Consider the following 21,042-nt stretch of genomic DNA (forward strand, 5'->3'; position numbering starts at 1 on the left):
TAACGAGTAACATACATCCTTAATGTCTACGGAAAAGGCGTTTAAGTTTCTGCCATGCATAGTGTTTAAATATTCGATGATCTTATCTGATTCGTTGACCACGAAAGGGTCGTCAACGGTTATCAACTTCAGCTTGTCCCCAAGAAAAACTGCGACTGACTTTTGCCAAGATTCATTTTCAGAAACTATTAACACGAAACGGGGTCCCAGACTTATGGGTCTTTGCGGAGAAAAACACGTTCCCGCGGAGACGACTTGCAGACTGAATTCTACAGGCTAGATTGCCCAATTTTAGTGACTTACAAAGGCGCGCAGCTTGCTTCTTCACCTTGAGAAGGTTGACATCGTCTCGTGTATGGAAGACAGTTTGTAGGGCGCTGGTGGCTCTTGAGTTGGTCACCTGCCGGGAGCACCGTGAAGCCGCCTTCCTTGTCGGATTGAACCAGAAACAGGCTTTTGGCTCGAAGAAAGGTGACGGTTTGGCGCAGCGGGAACTTCTTGGAGGACGTTTGGCGTTTTTGCAGGACCTCGACGCCTTCGGAAATGCATCTGGCTTTGTCAGAGTCGGGAGCTCGTTGCCCTATCTGTCTCACTAGTCCCGAGAAGTTCTACCGCGGACTTTTTGGGCTCGACGGCAAATTTGGGACCTAGGCTGAGGAGCCCCCGCACATTGTGCGGTAGGTGAACATCCCCTACCGTGTGCACAGGATTTGAAGGTCTCGCTGTATTTTTTGGCAGCCACATCCGCAGGATGATAAGGCATCTCTGCCAGAGGAATTCCGCCGTGGCGCCGATGACACGAAGGCATTCTTTCCAAGCATGGCTCGACGCATTGCTTGGACACACCCGTAGGAATAGGGCGTCCATGTAGAGGCGACGTTGACGCTTTTCCGCTGTCAGCGTATACTCTCGCGGGAGCAGAAGTGACTGAACAGCAAACTTAAATGCATAACTGAGGGTGTTTCTTGTTTTGCTTGGTGTTGTTGAGTTTTAAATACAGTTTCTACGCAAAATAAAACATCACTCATTTTCTTCACTGCGCCTTTACAGCAAAACGTTAGCCTACGGTCCCTTGTCGTGCAAATAAATGCTACCGGCGCGGAGCCACCGCAGAGTTGCTGCTAATTGGCTGTTTCCACCATCAGTGTCTCGTGTTGTCATTTTACCGCGACAGCGTTAAGGAGCTCGTGTCGCAGAAAAGCCGGTGTCGTCGGTGGCGTTAGCCGTGAGCGAAAAATGACGCAACTTGGTGAACACCTGAACCGCGCGGTACGGGTGCCAGCGAGAATTGTGAAACAGGCGTCATTTCCTTTCCTTAAAACCACTTTTCATTTCATTTTCCTTCCCTTACGGCCTGGTTCGGGTGTCCACGGAGATATGCGAGACAGGCGTCCTTTCCTTAAATTGTCCAACGGGCCACGCGTCATGCAGAACGGGCGATTGCGCTACGTGCTCCCCTTGGCAACGCTGCAACACGCTGTCGCGTCTCTCTTAAAGACGAAGCTTAGGCGTTCTCCAAATGTTTTTACGTCACGCTCTCAAAACTGAGAGATATATTCAGAGCGCTCCGTAATTCGGCCCCAGGTCATGTATAGAAGTCGAGATGGCAGTTCTCCTTTTGAATTTTTTTTGTGTGTATTCTTTAAATTGTTGCCGCGCAAAATTACCAGCACAATAGCGCTAACAGCCCTCGATATTTTAAAAGGCTTACCTTCCAGTTTAGGCAGCGCGATTGTTCGTAGTGCAGTGTACGAAGCGGAGAAGGACGACGGACACATTAGAGACTAGCAGCGCACGCGTACAAGGTGTTTCGCGGTTCGCATGTGTATTCTCTCATCTGTGTTCAATGCCTTCTTGTGCTTTGATGACCTCATGCAACCCTAGGAATCCCGCCAAGCAACCTTTGTTAATAGTTGCAGACTTCTTGCATTAGAAGGGAGATTGTTCAGGCTAGTGGTTAACTCACACGAGGTTCCATAGCGCAAGAGCAGGGACACGACAGAACACGAGCGCATTTAAGACATCCCCTTGATATTCTGTTTGTCTTATGAGTTTTGGGTTTAACGTCCCGAAGCGACTCAGGGTATGAGGGACTCCGTAGTAAAGGGCTCAGGAAATTTCGACCACCTCAGGCTCTTTAACGTGGACATCTAGAATTCGAACACGGGCATCTAGAATTTGAAACACGGGCATCTAGAATTCTATTACCACGGCCGGGAATGAACCCGTGTCTTTCGGGTCAGCAGCCGAGCGCAATAAACCATTGTGCCACCGAGGGGCTTGCCTTTGGCATTCAGAGAGACTTGTTACTGGACAAATCCTGCATTTCTTCGAAAAACAGTGCTCAGCAATATCAGCAACAAATTGAAGAAAAAAATCTGCGTCAATAAAATTATGTCAATTTAGCGAAAATTTGAGAAATTCAGATAATGTTTACACGATTAGACCGTAAAGAACGAAATAGTTTATCATCCGGAAGCACATGCAACGTCCAATGATTGTGCACGACGACATGTCCAGGAAGCCCACCGTGGGTGCAAGTCTTAACGCATCAGCAAATACCTTTGTTCTTGAAGAGCAGGTGGCCGCCTATCTTCAGCTTCAAGTACATAATCACACCAGCGGGGGCGGCTTGGCGCAGAAGCCGCCCAGAACTCGAACGCCAGCGCTTGCCTCATCTTCTGGAGACAATGAAGTGCGGCCCATCACTGGCGTTTGAGCTCCTTCGCCTGTGCGGCTTCCTGCAGTCAACCTGCAAGCGACTCCGACGCCATGCTAGCCGTCGAATACGCCGGCTATTTACCAATGGACACGCGGCACGACGAAACAGAGCACAGGTGGTACCAGCGCAGCAGAGCTAAAAGCAGCAAGGTCTGTGGCGAGGTGGGGTCCTCGAGAGCCAGCATGGAAGAGAACCAGGCGGAGGTCGACGAGGTGTTCCGCTTCTTCGCAGACCTGGAGGCAACCACGGGCACCAGATTCATCGACAGCGGGGTCTCTCTCAAGACGGTGGACTCGAGCAGCAGCGTGTCCGGCAGCCAGAAGCACGAGGCGGCTACCTTCGATGCGTTGGCGGTGAGGACGGCGCGGACGCAGGCGACGACCACGGCGTGCCAGGCGGCGACTGGGGCTGTGACCGACCCGCTTGCCACGTTGACCAGCGCGTCCATTGTCAGGTGCAGTCACCTCGCACCGATGGAGAATGGCGAGAAGGTTCGTCTGCGCAAGACAGAAACGGCGTTTAGACGACTCGGCGGAGAGCACAACGTATTCGATTATGTCGATGAGATGAACGCAAGCCTCAATCGCGCGAAGAGTGCACGTAGAACGTACCTTAACATGTGGCTGCTCACTCCTTGGCTACCAGGCTTGAAGCATGAAGGAGTGGTTCCACGGTGGCTGTTGCAACTCCAAGCTGTAGGCGTGATGCGGCTTCATCGGGGAAGGGCAGACAGCAGCAGCTCCCAGAAGAACGCTGGCGCTCCGCGCTCGGGTACCACCGTGGGCTCGTGCGTCGCACCAGGTTTCAAGAACGACTCTACGGCTGTGGCAAGGGCCGGCGTTGTCTCCGAGCGCTGCCGGTGGCCCCAGTAATAGTTCAGCAGAGCGCTGGAACATCGTCGAGTTGCACCGAGATGAGGACAGCGAGGCCTACGTTCGCCGGTGTTTTCTTGCAGTGCAGCAGCAGTGACGTGGCTCTTGGGGCTCGAAAACGGACTGCGTTCAACGAAAGATGTTCGACGCGTGACTAGCGCTGAGCGTGATTCGATGGCAGGTACGCCGCGTGACACGTGCGGTGGCTACACCTGATTGGTGAAAACGTCGGAAGCGGATGTGGTGGTTCGTATGCAACGAAAAGAGTCGAAGAAACCGGATGGTGACGTCAAACCATAGAGCCGGGGGCGGGGAGGAAAGCGCCGTTTTTTTGATGGGAATAAAGATTGTTTCAATCAATCAGGAAAAATTTAGAGCAGAGGCCGTCATGCACGCAGGAAGGAAAGCTCAGGAGAGGCCCTCGCTATCCAGCTGCATGCCAAAAAGTTTTTCACGTGTTTTCGCAAGGACTACTGGGAGTCTGCCGGTGGCTCCAGTGGCGCTGGAACATCGTCGAGTTGCACCGAGATGAGGACAGCGAGGCCTACCTCCGCCGGTGTCTTCTTGCAGTGCAGCAGCAGTGTTGTGGCTATTGGGGCTCGAAAACGGACTGCGTCCAACGCAAGATGTTCGACGCGTGACTAGCGCTGAGCGTGATTCGATGACAGGTACGCCGCGTGAAACGTGCGGTGGCCACACCTGATTGGTCAAAACGTCCGAAGCGGATGTGGTGGTTCGTATGCAATGAAGAGTCGAAGAAAGCGGATGGTGACGTCAAACCATAGAGCCGAGGGCGCGGAGGGATGCGCCGTTTTTTGATGGATATATAGGTTGTTTCAATCAATCAATCAATTAATCAATCAATCAATCGATCAATCAATCAATCAGGAACAATGTATAGGAGAGGCCGTCACGCATGCAGGAAGGAAAGCTCAGGAGAGGCCCTCGCTATACGAGCTGCACGCCAAAAAGTTTGCCTTAACTTATGCGTTTTCGCAAGGACTTCTGGGAGTCTAGCCGACGGCGGCGCAGCCAAGAGTAACGCTGCACGCCGCGGCGTCGTGTGGGATAATAGGGCCATTTTTTACCTACACTGGCTACACTAGTGTAGCTAGTGTAGCATGGTTTCACTTTTTTCTTGCCAGTGTAGAAAAAGTGTAGCTCCGCCCATCTCCACGGACGCATTTGTTTTCCGCGTAGTGTAGCACGAGGACTACACTTTCTACACCGCTTTTTTTGGAGGTGTAGGCTAGCAGACGAAAAAAGAAGGAGCGCGTTTCAAACGAAAAATTGGAAAATTGCTTTTTGATAAAATGAAATGGCACAATATGTGTCTCACATATCAGCGGACACCTGAACCGCGCCGTAAGGGAAGGGATAAAGGAGGGAGTGAAAGAAGAAAGGAAGTAATAGGTGCCGTAGTGGAGGGCTCCGGAATAATTTCAGTCACGTGGGGATCTTTAACGCCATTTTCTGACTAAATGCCGCGAGCGGTTGCTGCGCAGCCTCGCAAGTCTGGGATGATCGTCCGCCTGGACGACTGCAGCTTTATGGCGGTGCACCCACGATACGAAGACAGTGGCAACCTCACCTTACGAAGATAAAAACTGGTTACAGGACTGAAAGTGCCTATCTTAGTGCGCTGAACGGTACTTCGCGTTTAGGTAAGGCGCGTTCGATTGGGGCTCGAAAACTGTTTTGCGGCCAGCCCGACACGTTCGTCGCGTCACCAGCGCCGTACGCAACTTGAAGAAGGGCATGCCACGTGACGCGCGAGGGTGGAACGAGCTCCCTTCATCGTTCTCTTTGTCGTGAGTATCTCGAACGGGGCCCAGATACCGACTGATGCGCTCTCTGTGGACAGGAGATTGCTCGATTTTGAGAAGACGACTTTTTATACTGTGAAACGGTTTAAGGGACATTATCCGCGATAAATGTTGGTGTTATCTTTCGCTTCGTGACGTCACCAATGAAAAGTAAGTAGAAAAGAAAGAGGAATAATAATAATAATAATAATAATAATAATAATAATAATAATAATAATAATAATAATAATAATAATAATAATAATAATAATCAGCAGTAGGGAGAAAAAAGCGACTATCTGAAATTGTTCTGGTGCGGTCCATCACCTCATTTGTTGACATCGTCTTGTCATATTAGTGCAATGCCAAATTAATGTCTCCCATTTTTCAATAGCATGTTACAAGACTACTTGATGACCTTCCGCTCACATGCTTCAATTGCGACTGATGCCTCGGTGTGTCAAGAAACGCACGTCTTAGGTATTTACTCCTAATCCCTTGACTGGTCTTTTTCTCTCCGTCTTCAAGATTTCGCGGCTATTTATTTGGCCGAGTTTCTAGCGGTGGTTCTTGCACTGCACAAGGTAGCCAACCCTTTCTCTGCGGTAATGATAATTACAGTCTCATTATCCTTATGCACTTTCCTGTCCGCGTCTACTGAATCGCAGCCCTTTCGAATACTAAAAATTTTTGATCCCTCTGTATGTCCAATAAATTCGGTTTGTTTGCGTTCCTGGACACAGGGTGTAAAGAAACAAGGAAACGAAGAAGCAGAAACAGCAGTTCCCCGGAAAGAAGCGCCTAGCTTGAGTAAAGTGCTACAAAGCAGAAACAGACGGCAACAGAAACCTGGGCGCCCTTGGAGACACCCGAACGGCGGCGCCCCGAAGAGAGCGGACAAAAGACCACCAACAGCCCGGCGCCTTTAATGGGCAGCGACATTAGGGAGAGCCGCGCGGTCGGCTACAGACGGCGCTTCAGCTACACGCCCGCAAGCGGTCTCCTTCCCGAATGAACTCCACATGTCAAACACGGCGCAAGTGTGGGGGTGGGGACGCGACCACCAAACCATGTGCACGTGCGGGTGAGAGAGAAAGAGTGCCTCGTGGATTGAGGGTGAAAAAGCGTGTGGACGGGGCCAGTGCGGAAAGAAGAGTCGTCGGAAGAAGACGTGTGTAATGCCTCTTGAATATAGACAATGTTTTTGTTATCGTTAAACAGTTTTGTCCCTGTGTGATTTTTCCGCTGTTATTCAAACCCCAAATGTTTTAAAGTTCAGAGTTGTAGCGTTATTGCTAGATTTAAAAGAAGCTACTAGATATACATTACACAGGGGGGCTTCATTTAAGTGAATCAGTTCATGGTTTAGCGAAGGCAGCCCTGATTGGTCCGATCGTTGACTCTCTTCCAACCGGTGCGTTCATTACGGCGGCACGGTTTCCTACGTATGCATTTTAAAGAGAGGATTTGGGGCATCAGCGCTTACTTATTCCTTGGACGATTTACAGCACCTCCTGTTCCCTTGGCGGAGTACAGCTTGGTGATTTCGCAAACTTGAAGTTTTCTTCACGCGACTAAGTGGCTGTGTGCCGCAACTAAATTATTAGTTCTACTGGCCTGGTCTTGCGATCTCCCCATTGTGTCCGTATTGTGCTGAGACGGAAACAGCAGAACACTTTCTTCCCTATTCTCTTCGCTACTCGTCGCTAAGGAGGCGACTGTTAGAAGTTCAATTAAAGAAACTCAGTTTGCGTCTTTCCTCCGCGGTTGTTCTATCCATTGGCGCTTCCATGCTTGGACATTCCAATGGGAATGTTTGCTGTACCGTTCAAAATTTTCTTCTAGAATCAGAACGCCTACCTCCATAAGCTTTCGTAATGCCCCTTTTGCCCTTTATTTTGGTATTTCTTCCGGTATTCGAACATGTTTCTTTTTATCTTCTTTCTTTCTTTTGCTCACTCCCGCGCATAAATTTAAGCTTGCTAGACCCTCTTACCAGCCTCAACCACTTCTGCCAAAGAAACTGATTTGCCCAAATATTTGTAAGATCATCCCATGTTTGCCGAATGCAGTTTGCAATAAAGGTAGTCGCCGCCTGGTTATGGCCAATCCCCTTTGTGGGTACATGCCGTTTTATGAGGCCAACAACAGCAACAACAGTATCAGGACTAAAATTTGCGGTTGGTCCCCCTACTCCGACAGTCCGTTGGATCTTGCAGCCGCTCTTGCCCTTTGGCTAGCTGCTGCTGATATTTCAGTTCCTAGATGGACAGCATTTCGTCGCGTCGCTCGATCGTCGGTTGTTCTATCCTTTCTACTTCCGTGCTGTCTTGAGAGGCTCACACCGTGCAGAATAGGCCCGCGTCTGTGCCACAGTGTGTCGTTGTGAAGCTGCACCGGTGCTAGAGGGAAGCATTCGAACCAGCAGACACATTGCTCATGTAACTGAAAAACCTCGCCCAATATAAACCAGGACTGGTAAGCAGATACTAAGCTTAGATCCATGTGACAGCTTGGCGCTGAATTAGCCGCGTTGATCCATAGCTTAAATTACACTGAAGGCCTGTAGAATATGTTGGCCTGTAGCAGTATGGCTCCGCGTTCTGATCAAAAACAGACCACTCATTGAGAAAACTGAGCTTTCGTAAGCTGTAGGAATGACCAAAAATTGGAAGATACGCTTAAGCACCGCCTTAAGGGTATGACACCGCAACGTAATGGGTTAACTCCTATATATCCAGAAGGTGATTCTGTACTTTGCACTCATAGACCTCTGGGAGTCCTCATACCCCTCGTAATGCAGTAGTGCAGCGGGAAACCGATGCGCCGCTGCCCTGCGATGGCAGCTGCTCCCAGCGGTGGGCCTTGTGCGACCCCAGGTTGCTCTTCCTGATGGACCAATCTTTAATTTTAGTGCAAACTGCCACTATGGGCAGTTTGCTCACTACCCGGTTGCCAGGTTGGCATGACGTCGCAATGTCACGTGACATAGGTGGCTCACAAGCCTCGTAGGTTGCTGCCAGGGCTCTACCTGCCAGAGCAATGCCCATGAGTTTTCGCTCAGGGAACCAACGCCGACAACGGCAACACGGCATGTTCTAGTGAACGGGGCACATAACCGTGTCGCGTTACCATGCGAGCGTGATCACCGGGTCGCACTTGCGGATCTCCGAGGCTAGCAACGCCTCCATTCGGTTCAATTTTCTAGCCGATGAATGCGTCTTTTCCTGCTGGACCGTAGTAAGCACGTACTGACACGTTTTAGCGTTCAAAACAGCGAATAAACGCGCACAGGTGAAGAAGTTGAGACATAATGTGTACTTTTTTATTTCTGATACACGATTCGTGCCTGGTTTATACCGCAATTTTCCCGTTCAACGCGGATAGTAATCACAGTGCATTGATACGGCTGATCTACACTTCGAATCTCCCTTTGGTAATTTTTCAGCCTTGGGCAGTATCCTTTGGCTCATTTACCACCCCTCCTAAAGCGTTTTTTGAATGCATGTGGCAGCTAGAATTGGATCTAGCGACTCCTAAAAAGCCAAGCGCACCTTCCTAGTAATCTCTGAAGCGTAGTGCGCCCTCCAGTACTGGTGACTAGGCGGCGGTGGAGGCATCGAGGCACCCAATTCTCGACTCAGTCGCTGAGCGAGCTGCTGATAACGATATTTTGCAGGAAGCGAGGATGGGGGGGGGGGGGGGGGTGAAGCCTGCTCCTCGCGCAAGTCTACCATCACGGTGCTGCGCTGCCTGACAACTGCAACGTGCGCAGTCCAGTTACCTCTTCAAGTGCTCGACGCAGACAAACCACTGGAACTTGGACAGAAAATACGAAAGAGGAGCGCAAGGCATAATTGGCTCGTTTGATTTTTCCATGGATCTCCGCCGCTCATTTACGCCGCTTTCGAGCACTTGTTTTGAACGAAAATGGCGCATTTACGGGTGAACTAAAGGATAATGAAGAACAAAGAAAATTGCGAACCATCCATGGATCCTTATTTTTCTTTTGATGCGCTCCGCAATTATCAGCGCGTTGAGAGTGCGAATTTTGGACTTCAACCTAAGCTATTGCATTCATAGTTAACTGCACTAGCATTACATTTTATTCTCAGAATTCTACAATCTGAATTTCTACTCAAGGTGGCAGTGCCTGGAAGCGGAATGCAAGTTGCTCTGCTACGCCAACGGCTGTACCGGGAACAAAAAAGGAAACAAAATATAAAATGGTTTATGGTTGGTTGGTTTATGGGGGTTTAACGTCCCAAAGCGACTCAGGCTATGAGGGACGCCGTAGTGAAGGGCTCCGGAAATTTCGACCACCTGGGGTTCTTTAACGTGCACTGACATTGCACAGCACACGGGACTCGAGAACTTCGCCTCCATCGAAGTTCAACCGCCACCGCCGGGATCGAACCCCCGTCTCTCGGGCCGGCAGCCGAGCGCCATAACCACTCAGCCACCTCGGCGGCTACAAATTATAAAATGAAAATAAATATAAGATAATTTACAAACATGCTTAGGTTCCAGTTCCACGCCCACAGGATTACACAACCAAGAGTGCGAATTAGCATTTCTTTAGGCGATGAAATTGCGCAGTAACTTATTCCCATATGAGGAGACACTTCAACCGAGCCCTAAGGGAAGGGAGGAAGGTGTAGTGAAAGAAGAAAGAAAGAGTTGCTGTAGTGGAGGGCGCCGGAGTAATTTCGAACGCCTGGGGATTATTAACATGTACTGATATCGCACAACACACGGGCGCCTTTTGCGTTTCGCGCACATTCAGAGAGTCTCATTATTTTATTTTTGTTTCATCCTCACTACACCCACTGCAGGGCAAAGGCTTCTCCCTTGTCTCTACAATTAACTCTGTGTTTTGCCAGCTGCGCCCACCGTATGCCGGCAAACTGCTTAATGTCATCCGCCCACCTAACTTTCTGCCGACCCATGCTACACTTGCCTTCTCTTGGAAACCACTCCGTTACCCTTAAGTCATCTTGCGTTCGCATCACATGCCGTGCCCAAGCCCATTTCTTCCTCTTGATTTCGACTAGGATGTCATAAACCCGCGTTTGTACCCTCACCCACTCTGCCCGCTTCCGGTCTCTTAAAGTTACACCTATACATTTTATTTACATAGTAATGCAGTACAAAACAGACGAGTTAGGAAAATGTTAGACGCAAAAATGAGCGCTGCTCCCATTTTGCGCACTCATGATGCGTGTGGCCATTGGACGTAGCGAGTTCAGGACCGCGAGGTCGCAACGGCTTTCACGTTCTGTTGGGGCTGGCTAGGCGGTCAGTGGCGCGGCATCATCTCCCTTCTGCTTTCTAATAGTACTTTAAGCTGCGGGGGTTCTGAAATTGCAAAGTGTTTGTATATATTTTTTTATTTTTGCGCCCAGTAATGTGGATACGCGCATGCATGCACGACTCACCGTATGAAGCCGAATGAGAGAGCACCGGCTTCCATGTTTTCTGCGCCGTGGTAAGGCGGATATGCTTTGAGGTGCGCTGAAAAATATCTGAGAAGTGCCACACGTATGCACCATTTGGCTCATTGCAGAAAATGTTTTACCGTGCGGGTCATCACGCATGCAGTACACGGTACGGCGGAAAGAAAGGCCAGATTTTAGCGCCTTAGATTGTAGCGCTCATAGTGAAGTTGTGGCATACAGATGCGATATGCAGTTGAATTGGTATTAACGGTATACGCACTTCCACGAGAAAAAACGTTCAGCTAATGTGCGTTCGTCATGACTATGCCTGCCTTAAGGAACGTACCCCGATTCTTTTCCCGCTTAAAATTAACCGTAAACAATTCGCGAACGTAGAAACCGCAACAACCACAGCACAGTCATTCACAAGCGTCGTCTGAAATCATAATTACAGCATCACCGCTCGGTAAACACATGATAATGGACTTCATAGCGTGCCGTTTGATTAACATTACGCGTGCAATTTTCATTCATATGTGGTGCTGAATCAAATACGTCAGAGCGCGACTGATTATCGTATGCATCGGCCGCTTTTCTGGTCCTTAGAAGTGGCGTCGGATAGGTCGGAGGGCTCCATTGCAAATACGCCACAAAAATGACGAAACTGTGCTGCACTCGCGCGCTGCAAAGAGTGCTGCTCTCGAACATTCTACCAGAACACGGCCGCTCAATCCGGCTACGATCGGACTAAAGCCCCTAGATTAGCTATGCTAAGTAGCGACACGTTCCTCCTCAAACTGCCACCTTTTCTACTAGGCTCGCGGACGTCCGCGCATATATATATATATTGTCACGTGCTGCGCATGGGCTCTGAGGAATAAAGAAGACGTGCGGCGGCTGGAAGTAGAAGAGAAAGTCAAGTATCCTGCCGCCGGCGCACCAGGCTTCTCTCGACCTGCCTTGTAAATATTATTTGTAAATAGAACCTGTAACAGTGTGGTGGAGGTGCTGGGTCGATCACCATGGACCCCTCTCGCAACCGCTGCAGCCGAAGAATCGCCGGATTGCCACCGTTGCCCGTGCAAATGCCCAAGGAGGCCGACGCACGTCCGACCGGCGCCGCAACGCCCGCTTGGCAGCACTACCGTGAGCCGCGGACGTTTTCCGGGAAGGCTGGCGAAGACGTTGATGATTGGCTCACCAATTACAAGCGGGTGAGCAAATACAACGGCTGGGATGCCACTCTTCAGCTGGCCAATGTCGTCTTCTTTCTCGATGGCACCGCGCTAACTTGGTTCGAAAACCATGAGGCATCAATAACAAGTTGGGACCGCTTCATGGAAGAGCTCCGCAGCTGCTTCGGGGATACTGTTGCCAAACGAAAATGCGCTGAGCAGTCTTTGCTTCAGAGAGCGCAAGTGCCTGGAGAGACCTGCACGACTTACATAGAAGAGGTCTTGAAGCTGTGCAAAGTCGTTAATCCCAGTATGTCCGACGAAGATCGCGTTGGTCATCTCCTCAAGGGCATCGCAGAGGACGTCTACAGCTTTCTTATTAGTAAAGAAAATTTAGACTCGCCCACGGATATCATCAAGCACTGCCGCACCTTTGAAGCTCTAAAACTGCGTCGAATTACTCCCAAGTTCGGTCGCCTGCCTAACGTCACCACCGTCGCCAGCGTGGATTTCCACGAGCCTGTGAATGCGGCGACTCTCCCTGACGTCATTCGTCAAATCGTGCGTGACGAACTCTCCCGGCATCAAGATCTTGCGCGCCGCAGTGAGGTCCCGTATGGGAGCTGTTCTCTGCAGGCGGCTCCCGCCTCCCGCTCCTCCCCTTGGAGTTTGTCTGCCCAGGCCCCTACCAGTGCTACTCGCATTGATTACAGCGACGCTCCCCGGATCACCCGCCCCGGCCCCAGGGCGCCAGCTCATCCGCAACGCCACCTGCGGCAGCCGGAGTACGATGGTCGTTTCGACACTGGCTACGAGGAGTGTTATCCCGAGTGCCTCCCCGACCCACCACTTTGTTACCGCTGTGGTATGATCGGTCACATCTCTAGATTCTGCCGTCGCCGGGGCCAGTTTTCCCGCTCCCAGCGCCAATGGTCGAACCCTCGCCTGAGTTTCAATGCGCCTGTTCATGACCGTGTCTTCACATCGTCTCAGCGCCCATCCAGTTACGCGCCACCACGGAACGACTCCCCTGCCTCTGACCGAAGTCTGACTCCACCTCCGCACCGCTCTCGCCGCTCGCCTTCCCCCCAACGTCGTTCCCCACCGTCCCCGGGAAACTAGCGTGTGCGGCCGATGGAGGTGCGGTCGCCGGATCATCGATAGTGCCAATTCCTCTGCCCATTGTTATGTTAAGGAACCGCCTTGAAGTTTTAGTGGACGGTATTTGCGTCATGGCCTTAGTGGACACTGGTGCCACGGTGTCAGTGATGAGTTCAACTTTCAAGAACCGTCTGGGTCGTAAAATAATGTTCGCTTGGGATCGTGCTGTTATATTCCGGGGTGTAGGGGGAGAATCATTGGTTCCGATTGGTATTTGTTTTGTGAATGTAGTGATCGCTGGCCACATGTTCCGAACTGAATTCACGGTGCTCCCTCGTTCTACGCATGACATCATCCTCGGTATTGACTTTTTGCACCAGTGCGGCGCTACTCTCGACTTCCGCAGTGGTGGCATATCGTTAAGTCCTGGCTTTCGCTCAGCTCTCATAGAAGACTCGCCAGTGGTTGCCCAAGTGTTTTCTGTCTCTGAAGATACCGTCGTTCCAGCAATGTCTGCCATATTCGTTCCCGTTGTGTCCTCGAGCACGATTTCTGATGCCTTCGATGCTGTGGTGGAACCTTGTTCCCTTAACTGTGCAAAGAAAAGTGTGCTAGTACCCCGCAGCGTCGTCCATGTGACCAAGGGCCATGCCACTCTTTGGACTGTCAATCATTCCAACGAACCTGCAGTATTGCCATGTGGTTTAAAACTTGCTGGCTTTGAAGAACGTTTTTCTGTACCAGTTGCCGCGATCACTGACAACGTGTCTCGTCCAACTAGACGCCGCGATCTGAGCGACTCTCAATTCCTAGCCATGGTCAACAAATCCCTACCCACTAGCGACCGCCAGGTACTAGTGGCCGTTCTTATGAAGCATGCGGACGTGTTTGACTTTGGTCGCGACCAACCACCGCCGATTCCAGCTTCCCGTACCCATCACATGATCAATACTGGATCTGCACAGCCGATTCGCCAGAAGCCATACCGCGTCTCGCCTTCCGAACGTCAGATAATCGATGAACAAGTCCGTGACATGTTGCACCGCGGCATCATTCAGGAATCTTCAAGCCCGTGGGCTGCTCCAGTGATCCTTGTCAAAAAGAAAGATGGCACTTGGCGATTTTGTGTCGACTACCGCCGGCTTAACACTGTCACAAAGAAGGATGTTTACCCGCTCCCGCGCGTTGATGATGCCATTGACTGCCTCCACTCAGCCTCCTACTTTTCCTCGGTGGATCTACGGTCCGGGTACTGGCAGATCCCAATGCACCCGCAAGACAAAGAGAAGACAGCATTCGTGACACCTGACGGGTTGTATGAATTTAATGTTATGCCTTTCGGCCTTTGCAACGCTCCTGCCGCTTTTGAACGATTTATGGATACGCTTTTACGTGGCCTGAAGTGGCAAGTTTGCATGTGTTATCTGGACGATGTTGTTATTTTTGGTAGGACCTTCGCCGAACATAACAGCCGCTTAGCTTAGCCGCTTAGACTGCATAGAGAGAGCGGGCCTCGTGCTGAACTCGAAGAAGTGTCGCTTCGGTGAACGCCAAATTACTGTGCTTGGTCATCTCGTTGACAAGGATGGCCTCAGACCCGACCCGCAGAAGGTTGAAGCTGTAAGCAGTGTCAAAGAACCCAAATCAGTGAAAGAGCTCAGGAGTTTCCTAGGACTTTGCTCATATTTTCGGCGTTTCGTTCCCAAGTTTTCTGATTTAGCCTACCCGCTTACAAGTCTCCTGCAGAAAGACACCCCTTTCCACTGGACTCCCGAATGCTACTCCGCGTTTCGGCAGCTCAAGTTTCTCCTCACCTCGCGGCCAATATTGCGTCATTTCTGCCCGACAGCACCGACTGAACTCCACACTGACGCCAGCGGCATCGGCGTGGGTGCTGTGCTTATCCAACGCCATGAGGGCAATCAACACGTTGTCGCTTATGCAAGTCGCACCCTCAGCAAGTCGGAACGCAATTACACTGTAACAGAGCAAGAGTGTCTCGCCGTTGTTTTCGGCGTACAACGGTTTCGTTCGTACCTTTATGGACGTGCTTTTACAGTCGTCACAGACCATCACTCTCTGTGCTGGCTGGTCAATCTACGCGACCCCTGCGGTCGGTTGGCCCGCTGGGCGTTACGCCTCCAAGAGTTTAACTTCAAAGTGTCTTACAAAAGTGGCCGCCAACACGCCGACGCAGATTGCCTCTCGCGGCTGCCGCTCACGGTTACTACTTCCGATGATGAAAACTTCGATGACTATCTCGCTGCCGTTTCCCAAGAGTTTCCAGATCTTGGCACTTTCCAGATGGAACAACGCAAGGATCAGCACTTGGCGCCGCTTTTTGCCGAAGCCCGTGACCCGACATCCGCAAGCCCTTTCTGCGTTCGCGACGGTTTACTCTACAGAACGAATTACTCGCCTGGAGGTGCGCGCTTTCTCCTCGTCGTTCCGGCTACTCTGTACTCCTCTTTTCTGCAGGCAATGCACGATGACGTCACGGCTGGGCACTTGGGGTTTGCCAGGACCCTTAACCGCATCAAAGAACGTTTTTACTGGCCAAAAATGCGTCACATGGTTCAGCGCTACGTGGCCACCTGCGTGCAGTGTCAGCGGTTCAAGCTTCCCACGACTTCTCCGCCTGGACGCCTGCATCCTTTGCCACCTCCAAGCACGCCATATGAACAAGTTGGACTCGATCTGCTCGGCCCGTTTCCCCGCTCGTCCAACGGTAACCGCTGGATTATAGTGTGCGTTGATCACCACACCCGTTACTGTGAGACCGCCGCCCTACCTTGCGCCACCGCTGCTGAGGTCTCGCTCTTCCTTCTTCGTGCTGTCATCCTCCGGCATGGACCTCCTCGAGTTGTTATCAGTGACCGCGGTCGCCAGTTTACGGCAGACGTTGTGGAAGAGCTTCTGCGTCTTAGTTCATGCCATTTTCGCCACTCGACGCCGTACCACCCCCAGACTAATGGACTGGTTGAACGTACCAATCGGACACTCACGACCATGCTGGTCATGTATGTCGATTCCCGCCATAAGAACTGGGACGACGTGCTTCCCTTCATTACATACGCCTATAACACGTCGAGGCATGAAATAACTGGTTACAGCCCATTCTTCCTTCTTTATGCCCATCCGCCTCGAAGCTCCCTCGACAGCATCTTACCTTTCTCTCTCGACACCGAGCCTTCTATTGCCAACACTCTATGTCGCGCTGAAGAAGCCCGTCGGATTGCCCGGATACGCACCTTGGCATCACAGCATCGCTCTAAGCAGCGTTATGACCGCCGGCGCAAGGATGTCTCCTACCTGCCCGGTGACGTTGTATGGTTGTGGACGCCCCTACGCAAGCGTGGCTTATCAGAAAAGCTGCTATCCCACTACACAGGCCCGTTCATCGTTGTTGCTCGCCTCAATGACCTCAACTATGTCATCTCTCCCCAATCAACGCAAGGACGCCGCTCAAGGACAACCCAGGTCGTGCATGTCGCACGGCTGAAGCCATTCCACTCTCGGGACCCCGATTGATTGACTGGCCCAGAGGGCTTCGTCTGCGAACGGGGAAATGTCACGTGCTGCGCATGGGCTCTGAGGAATAAAGAAGACGTGCGGCGGCTGGAAGTAGAAGAGAAAGTCAAGTATCCTGCCGCCGGCGCACCAGGCTTCTCTCGACCTGCCTTGTAAATATTATTTGTAAATAGAACCTGTAACAATATATATATATATATATATATATATATATATATATATATATATATATATATATATATATATATATATATATATATATATATATATTGGCGCGTGCTCATGGGAGCGCGCCGACGATGAAGACGAAGTGTGCGTGTGCCGGTGACAGCCATCTTGTGAGTTCCCTGCTGTGCGCTGGACTTCGCTGAGACTGTGATCTGTGCCGGTCCTGTCTTCGTTACATTTTTGGTGGAGGTGCTGGGTACTTTCCAACATCTACGTGTCCCGAAGGCTCTCTATGAACACGGATTTGACTCCGATTCATCGCAGTACGAGCCGCCGAATCCAAGGTCAGTCACCAGAGTACGGTCCGTTATCCCCTAGGACCAGGGCTCCAGCTGCGACGCGCAGGACTGACGCGGCACCTATGGCTAGCAACGGAGACGCGGCAGCTATGGCTGACAACGGGAACTCAGCTGCTCATTTCCTGGTCCTCCAGCCGCGAACGCCGCCGACCTTCCATGGCGAAGTGTTTGAGGACGCGGAGGACTGGCTTGACCAGTTCGAGCGCGTTGCCAGGTACAACGGCTGGGATGCGGAGCGGAAGCTGCACAATGTTTACTTCGCTCTTGACGACTCGGCGCGGACGTGGTACGAGAACCACGAGACAACGTTTCCTTCTTGGGAACGGTTCCGTAGCCAGTTGCTGGCGACCTACGTCAACACCGACCGTCGGGAACGAGCTGAGTCGGCGCTGCAGTCAAGGAACCAGCGACCCAATGAGAGCGTCGCAATGTATTATGAGGACATGACACGACTGTTCAGAAGGGCGGATCCAAACATGGCCGAGGACAAGAAAGTGCGCCACCTGATGCGCGGGATAAAAGAAGAACTGTTTGCTGGGCTTGTGCGAAACCCACCTAACACCAATTCGGAGTTTCTATCGGAGGCCACTACCGTCGAAAAGACCCTGCAATAACGCGCCCGCTATTACAATCGCGCCGTGAACACCGTATCAACTGCCGACTTTGCGCCAGCCTCCAGCGACTCCGCTGACACCCTTCGGGAGCTGGTTCGATCTATCGTCAAAGAAGAGCTGCACAAAATGCGCCTCTCTGCCCAGTCGCAGCCGCAGTGTCCATCGTTAGCACAAATTATCCGAGAGGAAGTGCAGCAGGTGGTTCCTGAACCTGTTGCCCCTGCTGCCCTTACACCGACGCCCCCGCGCCAGACGTACGCGTCGGTACTCCGACAGAACTGCGACCTCGCCCCTTGGAGCACCAGCCCATCTGCATCTGCTTTCCAGCCGCGGCCCCCGCCTGTCCCTGTGTTGCCCGAAGCCAGGCTGCGGAAGACGGACGTGTGGCGGGCACCTGACCAGCGGCCCCTTTGCTACCACTGCGGTGAGGCTGGCCATATCTTGCGGTGGTGCCCTTATCGTCGAGCTGGAATTCGCGGATTTCATCCGCGAGTCCCCTGTCCGCCCAATGGCGAACGGTCCCGCGAAATTGAGGAGCACCTGTCAACGCGCCGGGATCACACTCACACTGATTTCCCTCGCCCTGACTACCGCCCACCAACCTCTACCCGCTATCGTTCGCCGAGTCCCCGTCCTTCGACAAGCCGTTTCAGCCGTTCACCGAGTCCTCGCCGGGGAAACTAGACCCAGCGGCCTGCGGAGGTAAGGCCGCTGACGAGCGAACAGCCGAACATCCTCCATCGCGTTCCCGACCAGACGACGGCTATCAAACGAGGACACGTGACGATCACAAAGGATGTGCAGCTTCGAACTTACCGGTCGATATCGACGATTTAGCGGTTACGGCATTGGTTGATACGGGAGCGGACTATTCGGTTATGAGCAACGAGCTAGCAAAAAAACTGAGGAAAGTTTTAACCGCGTGGACTGGGCCTCAGATTCGCACAGCTGGTGGGCACCTAATTACCCCTGTTGGCCGGTGTACGGGGAGAGTTACAATCGACGGATTTATTTACGTTTGTGACTTTGTTGTCCTACCTCACTGTTCGCACGATGTCATTATCGGCCTGGACATTTTACAAGCTAACGGCGCCGTTATCAATTTACAAGAGCCGCGCGTGACGTTTTCGCCGACGCAAGCAATTGAAATAGCCGACCCAGACGACTCCAGGATACCCGCCCTGCGTATTGCTGCTGATGACGTGACGGTGCCTCCGCGGTGAAGCATGATGGTCCCCGTGCAAAGTGACTCGCCCGGTGATCGAGACGTTATGGCAGAGAGAAACGTCAGCCTTCTACTCGAGAAAGGAATCTGCGCTGCAAGAGGGCTTGTTCGCTTACGGGATCGCTCTGCGACACTCTTGATCACCAACTTCGGAACAGAGTTCCAGCCTATTGCGAAAGGAACGGCCGTCGCATACGTTACCGACTTCGTTGAGCCCGCAGAAATATGTGCTCTGGAGCTACCGTCGCCGGACGGACGCGATGCAGCAACCGTTCTGTCTACCGTGGACATTAATCCCGGCTTGTCGATGGGTCAGAAGCAGCGCTTGTTAGAGCTCCTTCACGATTTCGCAGAGTGCTTCGCCACGACATCAAAGGTAGGGCGCACCCCGGTAGCCAAACACCGCATCATCGTCAACGAGGAGACTAGCCCCATATCCCAACACCCGTACAGAGTGTCGCCGGTGGAACGGGAGGCTATACGATCCCAAGTGCAAGAAATGCTTGCAGACGACGTAGTCCAGCCGTCCACGAGCCCCTGGGCTTCGCCTGTGGTATTGGTGAAGAAAAAAGATAACACCTTGCGATTCTGCGTCGATTATCGGAAGTTGAATCGTGTCACGAAACGTGACGTTTACCCCCTTCCACGTATCGACGACGCCTTGGATCGACTGCGTGACGCTAAATATTTTTCTTCACTCGACCTTAAGAATGGCTACTGGCAGATCGAAGTGGACGTTAGGGACAGAGAGAAGACAGCGTTCGTGACACCTGACGGCCTTTATGAATTCAAAGTGCTACCCTTTGGACTCTGTTCTGCGCCAGCAACCTTCCAACGCATGATGGACACCGCTCTTTCTGGGCTGAAATGGCAGACATGCCTAGTGTACCTTGATGATGTTGTCATTTTTGCTCCTAGCTTCGAGGAACACCTCAACCGGCTGCGAATGGTGTTACAGGCGCTCCGTTCGGCACAGTTGACGATAAAGCCACAAAAGTGTCACTTTGATTTCGAAGAGCTCAGTTTTCTTGGTCACGTGATAAGCGCTGACGGAGTCCGTCCTGACCCGGAGAAGACTGCCGCTGTGGCACAGTTCCCGCGCCCAACCGACAAAAAGTCCGTTCGTAGGTTTCTGGGCCTCTGTGCCTATTACAGACGTTTCGTTGAAAACTTTTCCACAATTGCCGAGCCCCTTACAATGCTTACTAGAGACAATGTATCTTTTGTGTGGCATGATGATCAGGAATCTGCCTTCAACGAGCTACGCAGCCGCCTACAAACTGTCCCAATACTCGCCCATTTTGATGAACGAGCTGCCACTGAAATTCATACTGACGCCAGCAATGTTGGTCTCGGCGCTATTCTCGTTCAGTGGCAGGATGGCAACGAGAAAGTCATAGCGTACGCCAGCCGCTCCCTCTCGAAAGCAGAGGCAAACTACTCTACCACAGAGAAGGAATGCCTTGCGGTAGTGTGGGCGATTAGCAAGTTCCGACCATATCTCTATGGTCGCCCGTTTCGAGTTGTCAGTGACCATCATTCGTTATACTGGCTAGCCAATCTCAAAGACCCTTCGGGACGGCTTGCGAGATGGAGCCTTCGCCTCCAGGAATACGACATCACGGTAGTGTACAAGTCCGGCCGTAAGCACAATGACGCCGATTGCTTGTCACGTGCACCTGCCGACGTTGCTCCGGCCGAAACGGAGGACGACTTCCCGTTTTTTGCTCTCGTCACGTCGTCCGATATGGCCCGGCGTCAACGGGCTGACTCAGAGTTGCGTCCGCTCATCGAGCATCTGAAGGGCCTTAACGTCGCTGTTCCGCGGCTTTTCGTTCGAGTTTGGGTTCCTACAGTCTCCGAGATGGCGTCCTTTACAAGAGGAACTTCGCCCATAACACGGAAACCTTTCTTCTGGTTGTGCCATCCGAACTCCGTCCAGAAATATTGCACGCCTGCCACGACGAGCCATCGGCTGGCCATTTGGGTGTTACGCGGACGTATGCCCGCATTCGTGCGAAGTATTACTGGC

The 21,042-nt window shown here is 51.8% G+C and overlaps 1 protein-coding gene across 1 annotated transcript; it reads right to left on the minus strand.

The window, feature by feature from the left end:
* Nucleotides 1–2,531: 2,531 nt before the first annotated feature.
* On the minus strand, nucleotides 2,532–3,895 carry LOC144114160 (uncharacterized). Its single transcript, XM_077647718.1, has 2 exons — nucleotides 3,334–3,895; nucleotides 2,532–3,219 (listed from the first exon to the last, which is right to left on the minus strand). Exon 2 carries the CDS (start codon nucleotides 3,168–3,170, stop codon nucleotides 2,796–2,798), a length of 375 nt encoding a protein of 124 aa, XP_077503844.1. The 5' UTR covers nucleotides 3,171–3,219; nucleotides 3,334–3,895; the 3' UTR covers nucleotides 2,532–2,795.
* Between the last annotated feature and the right edge of the window lie 17,147 nt (nucleotides 3,896–21,042).

Source organism: Amblyomma americanum, chromosome 1 (assembly GCF_052857255.1).
Source record: "Amblyomma americanum isolate KBUSLIRL-KWMA chromosome 1, ASM5285725v1, whole genome shotgun sequence".
Lineage (NCBI taxonomy): Eukaryota > Metazoa > Arthropoda > Arachnida > Ixodida > Ixodidae > Amblyomma > Amblyomma americanum.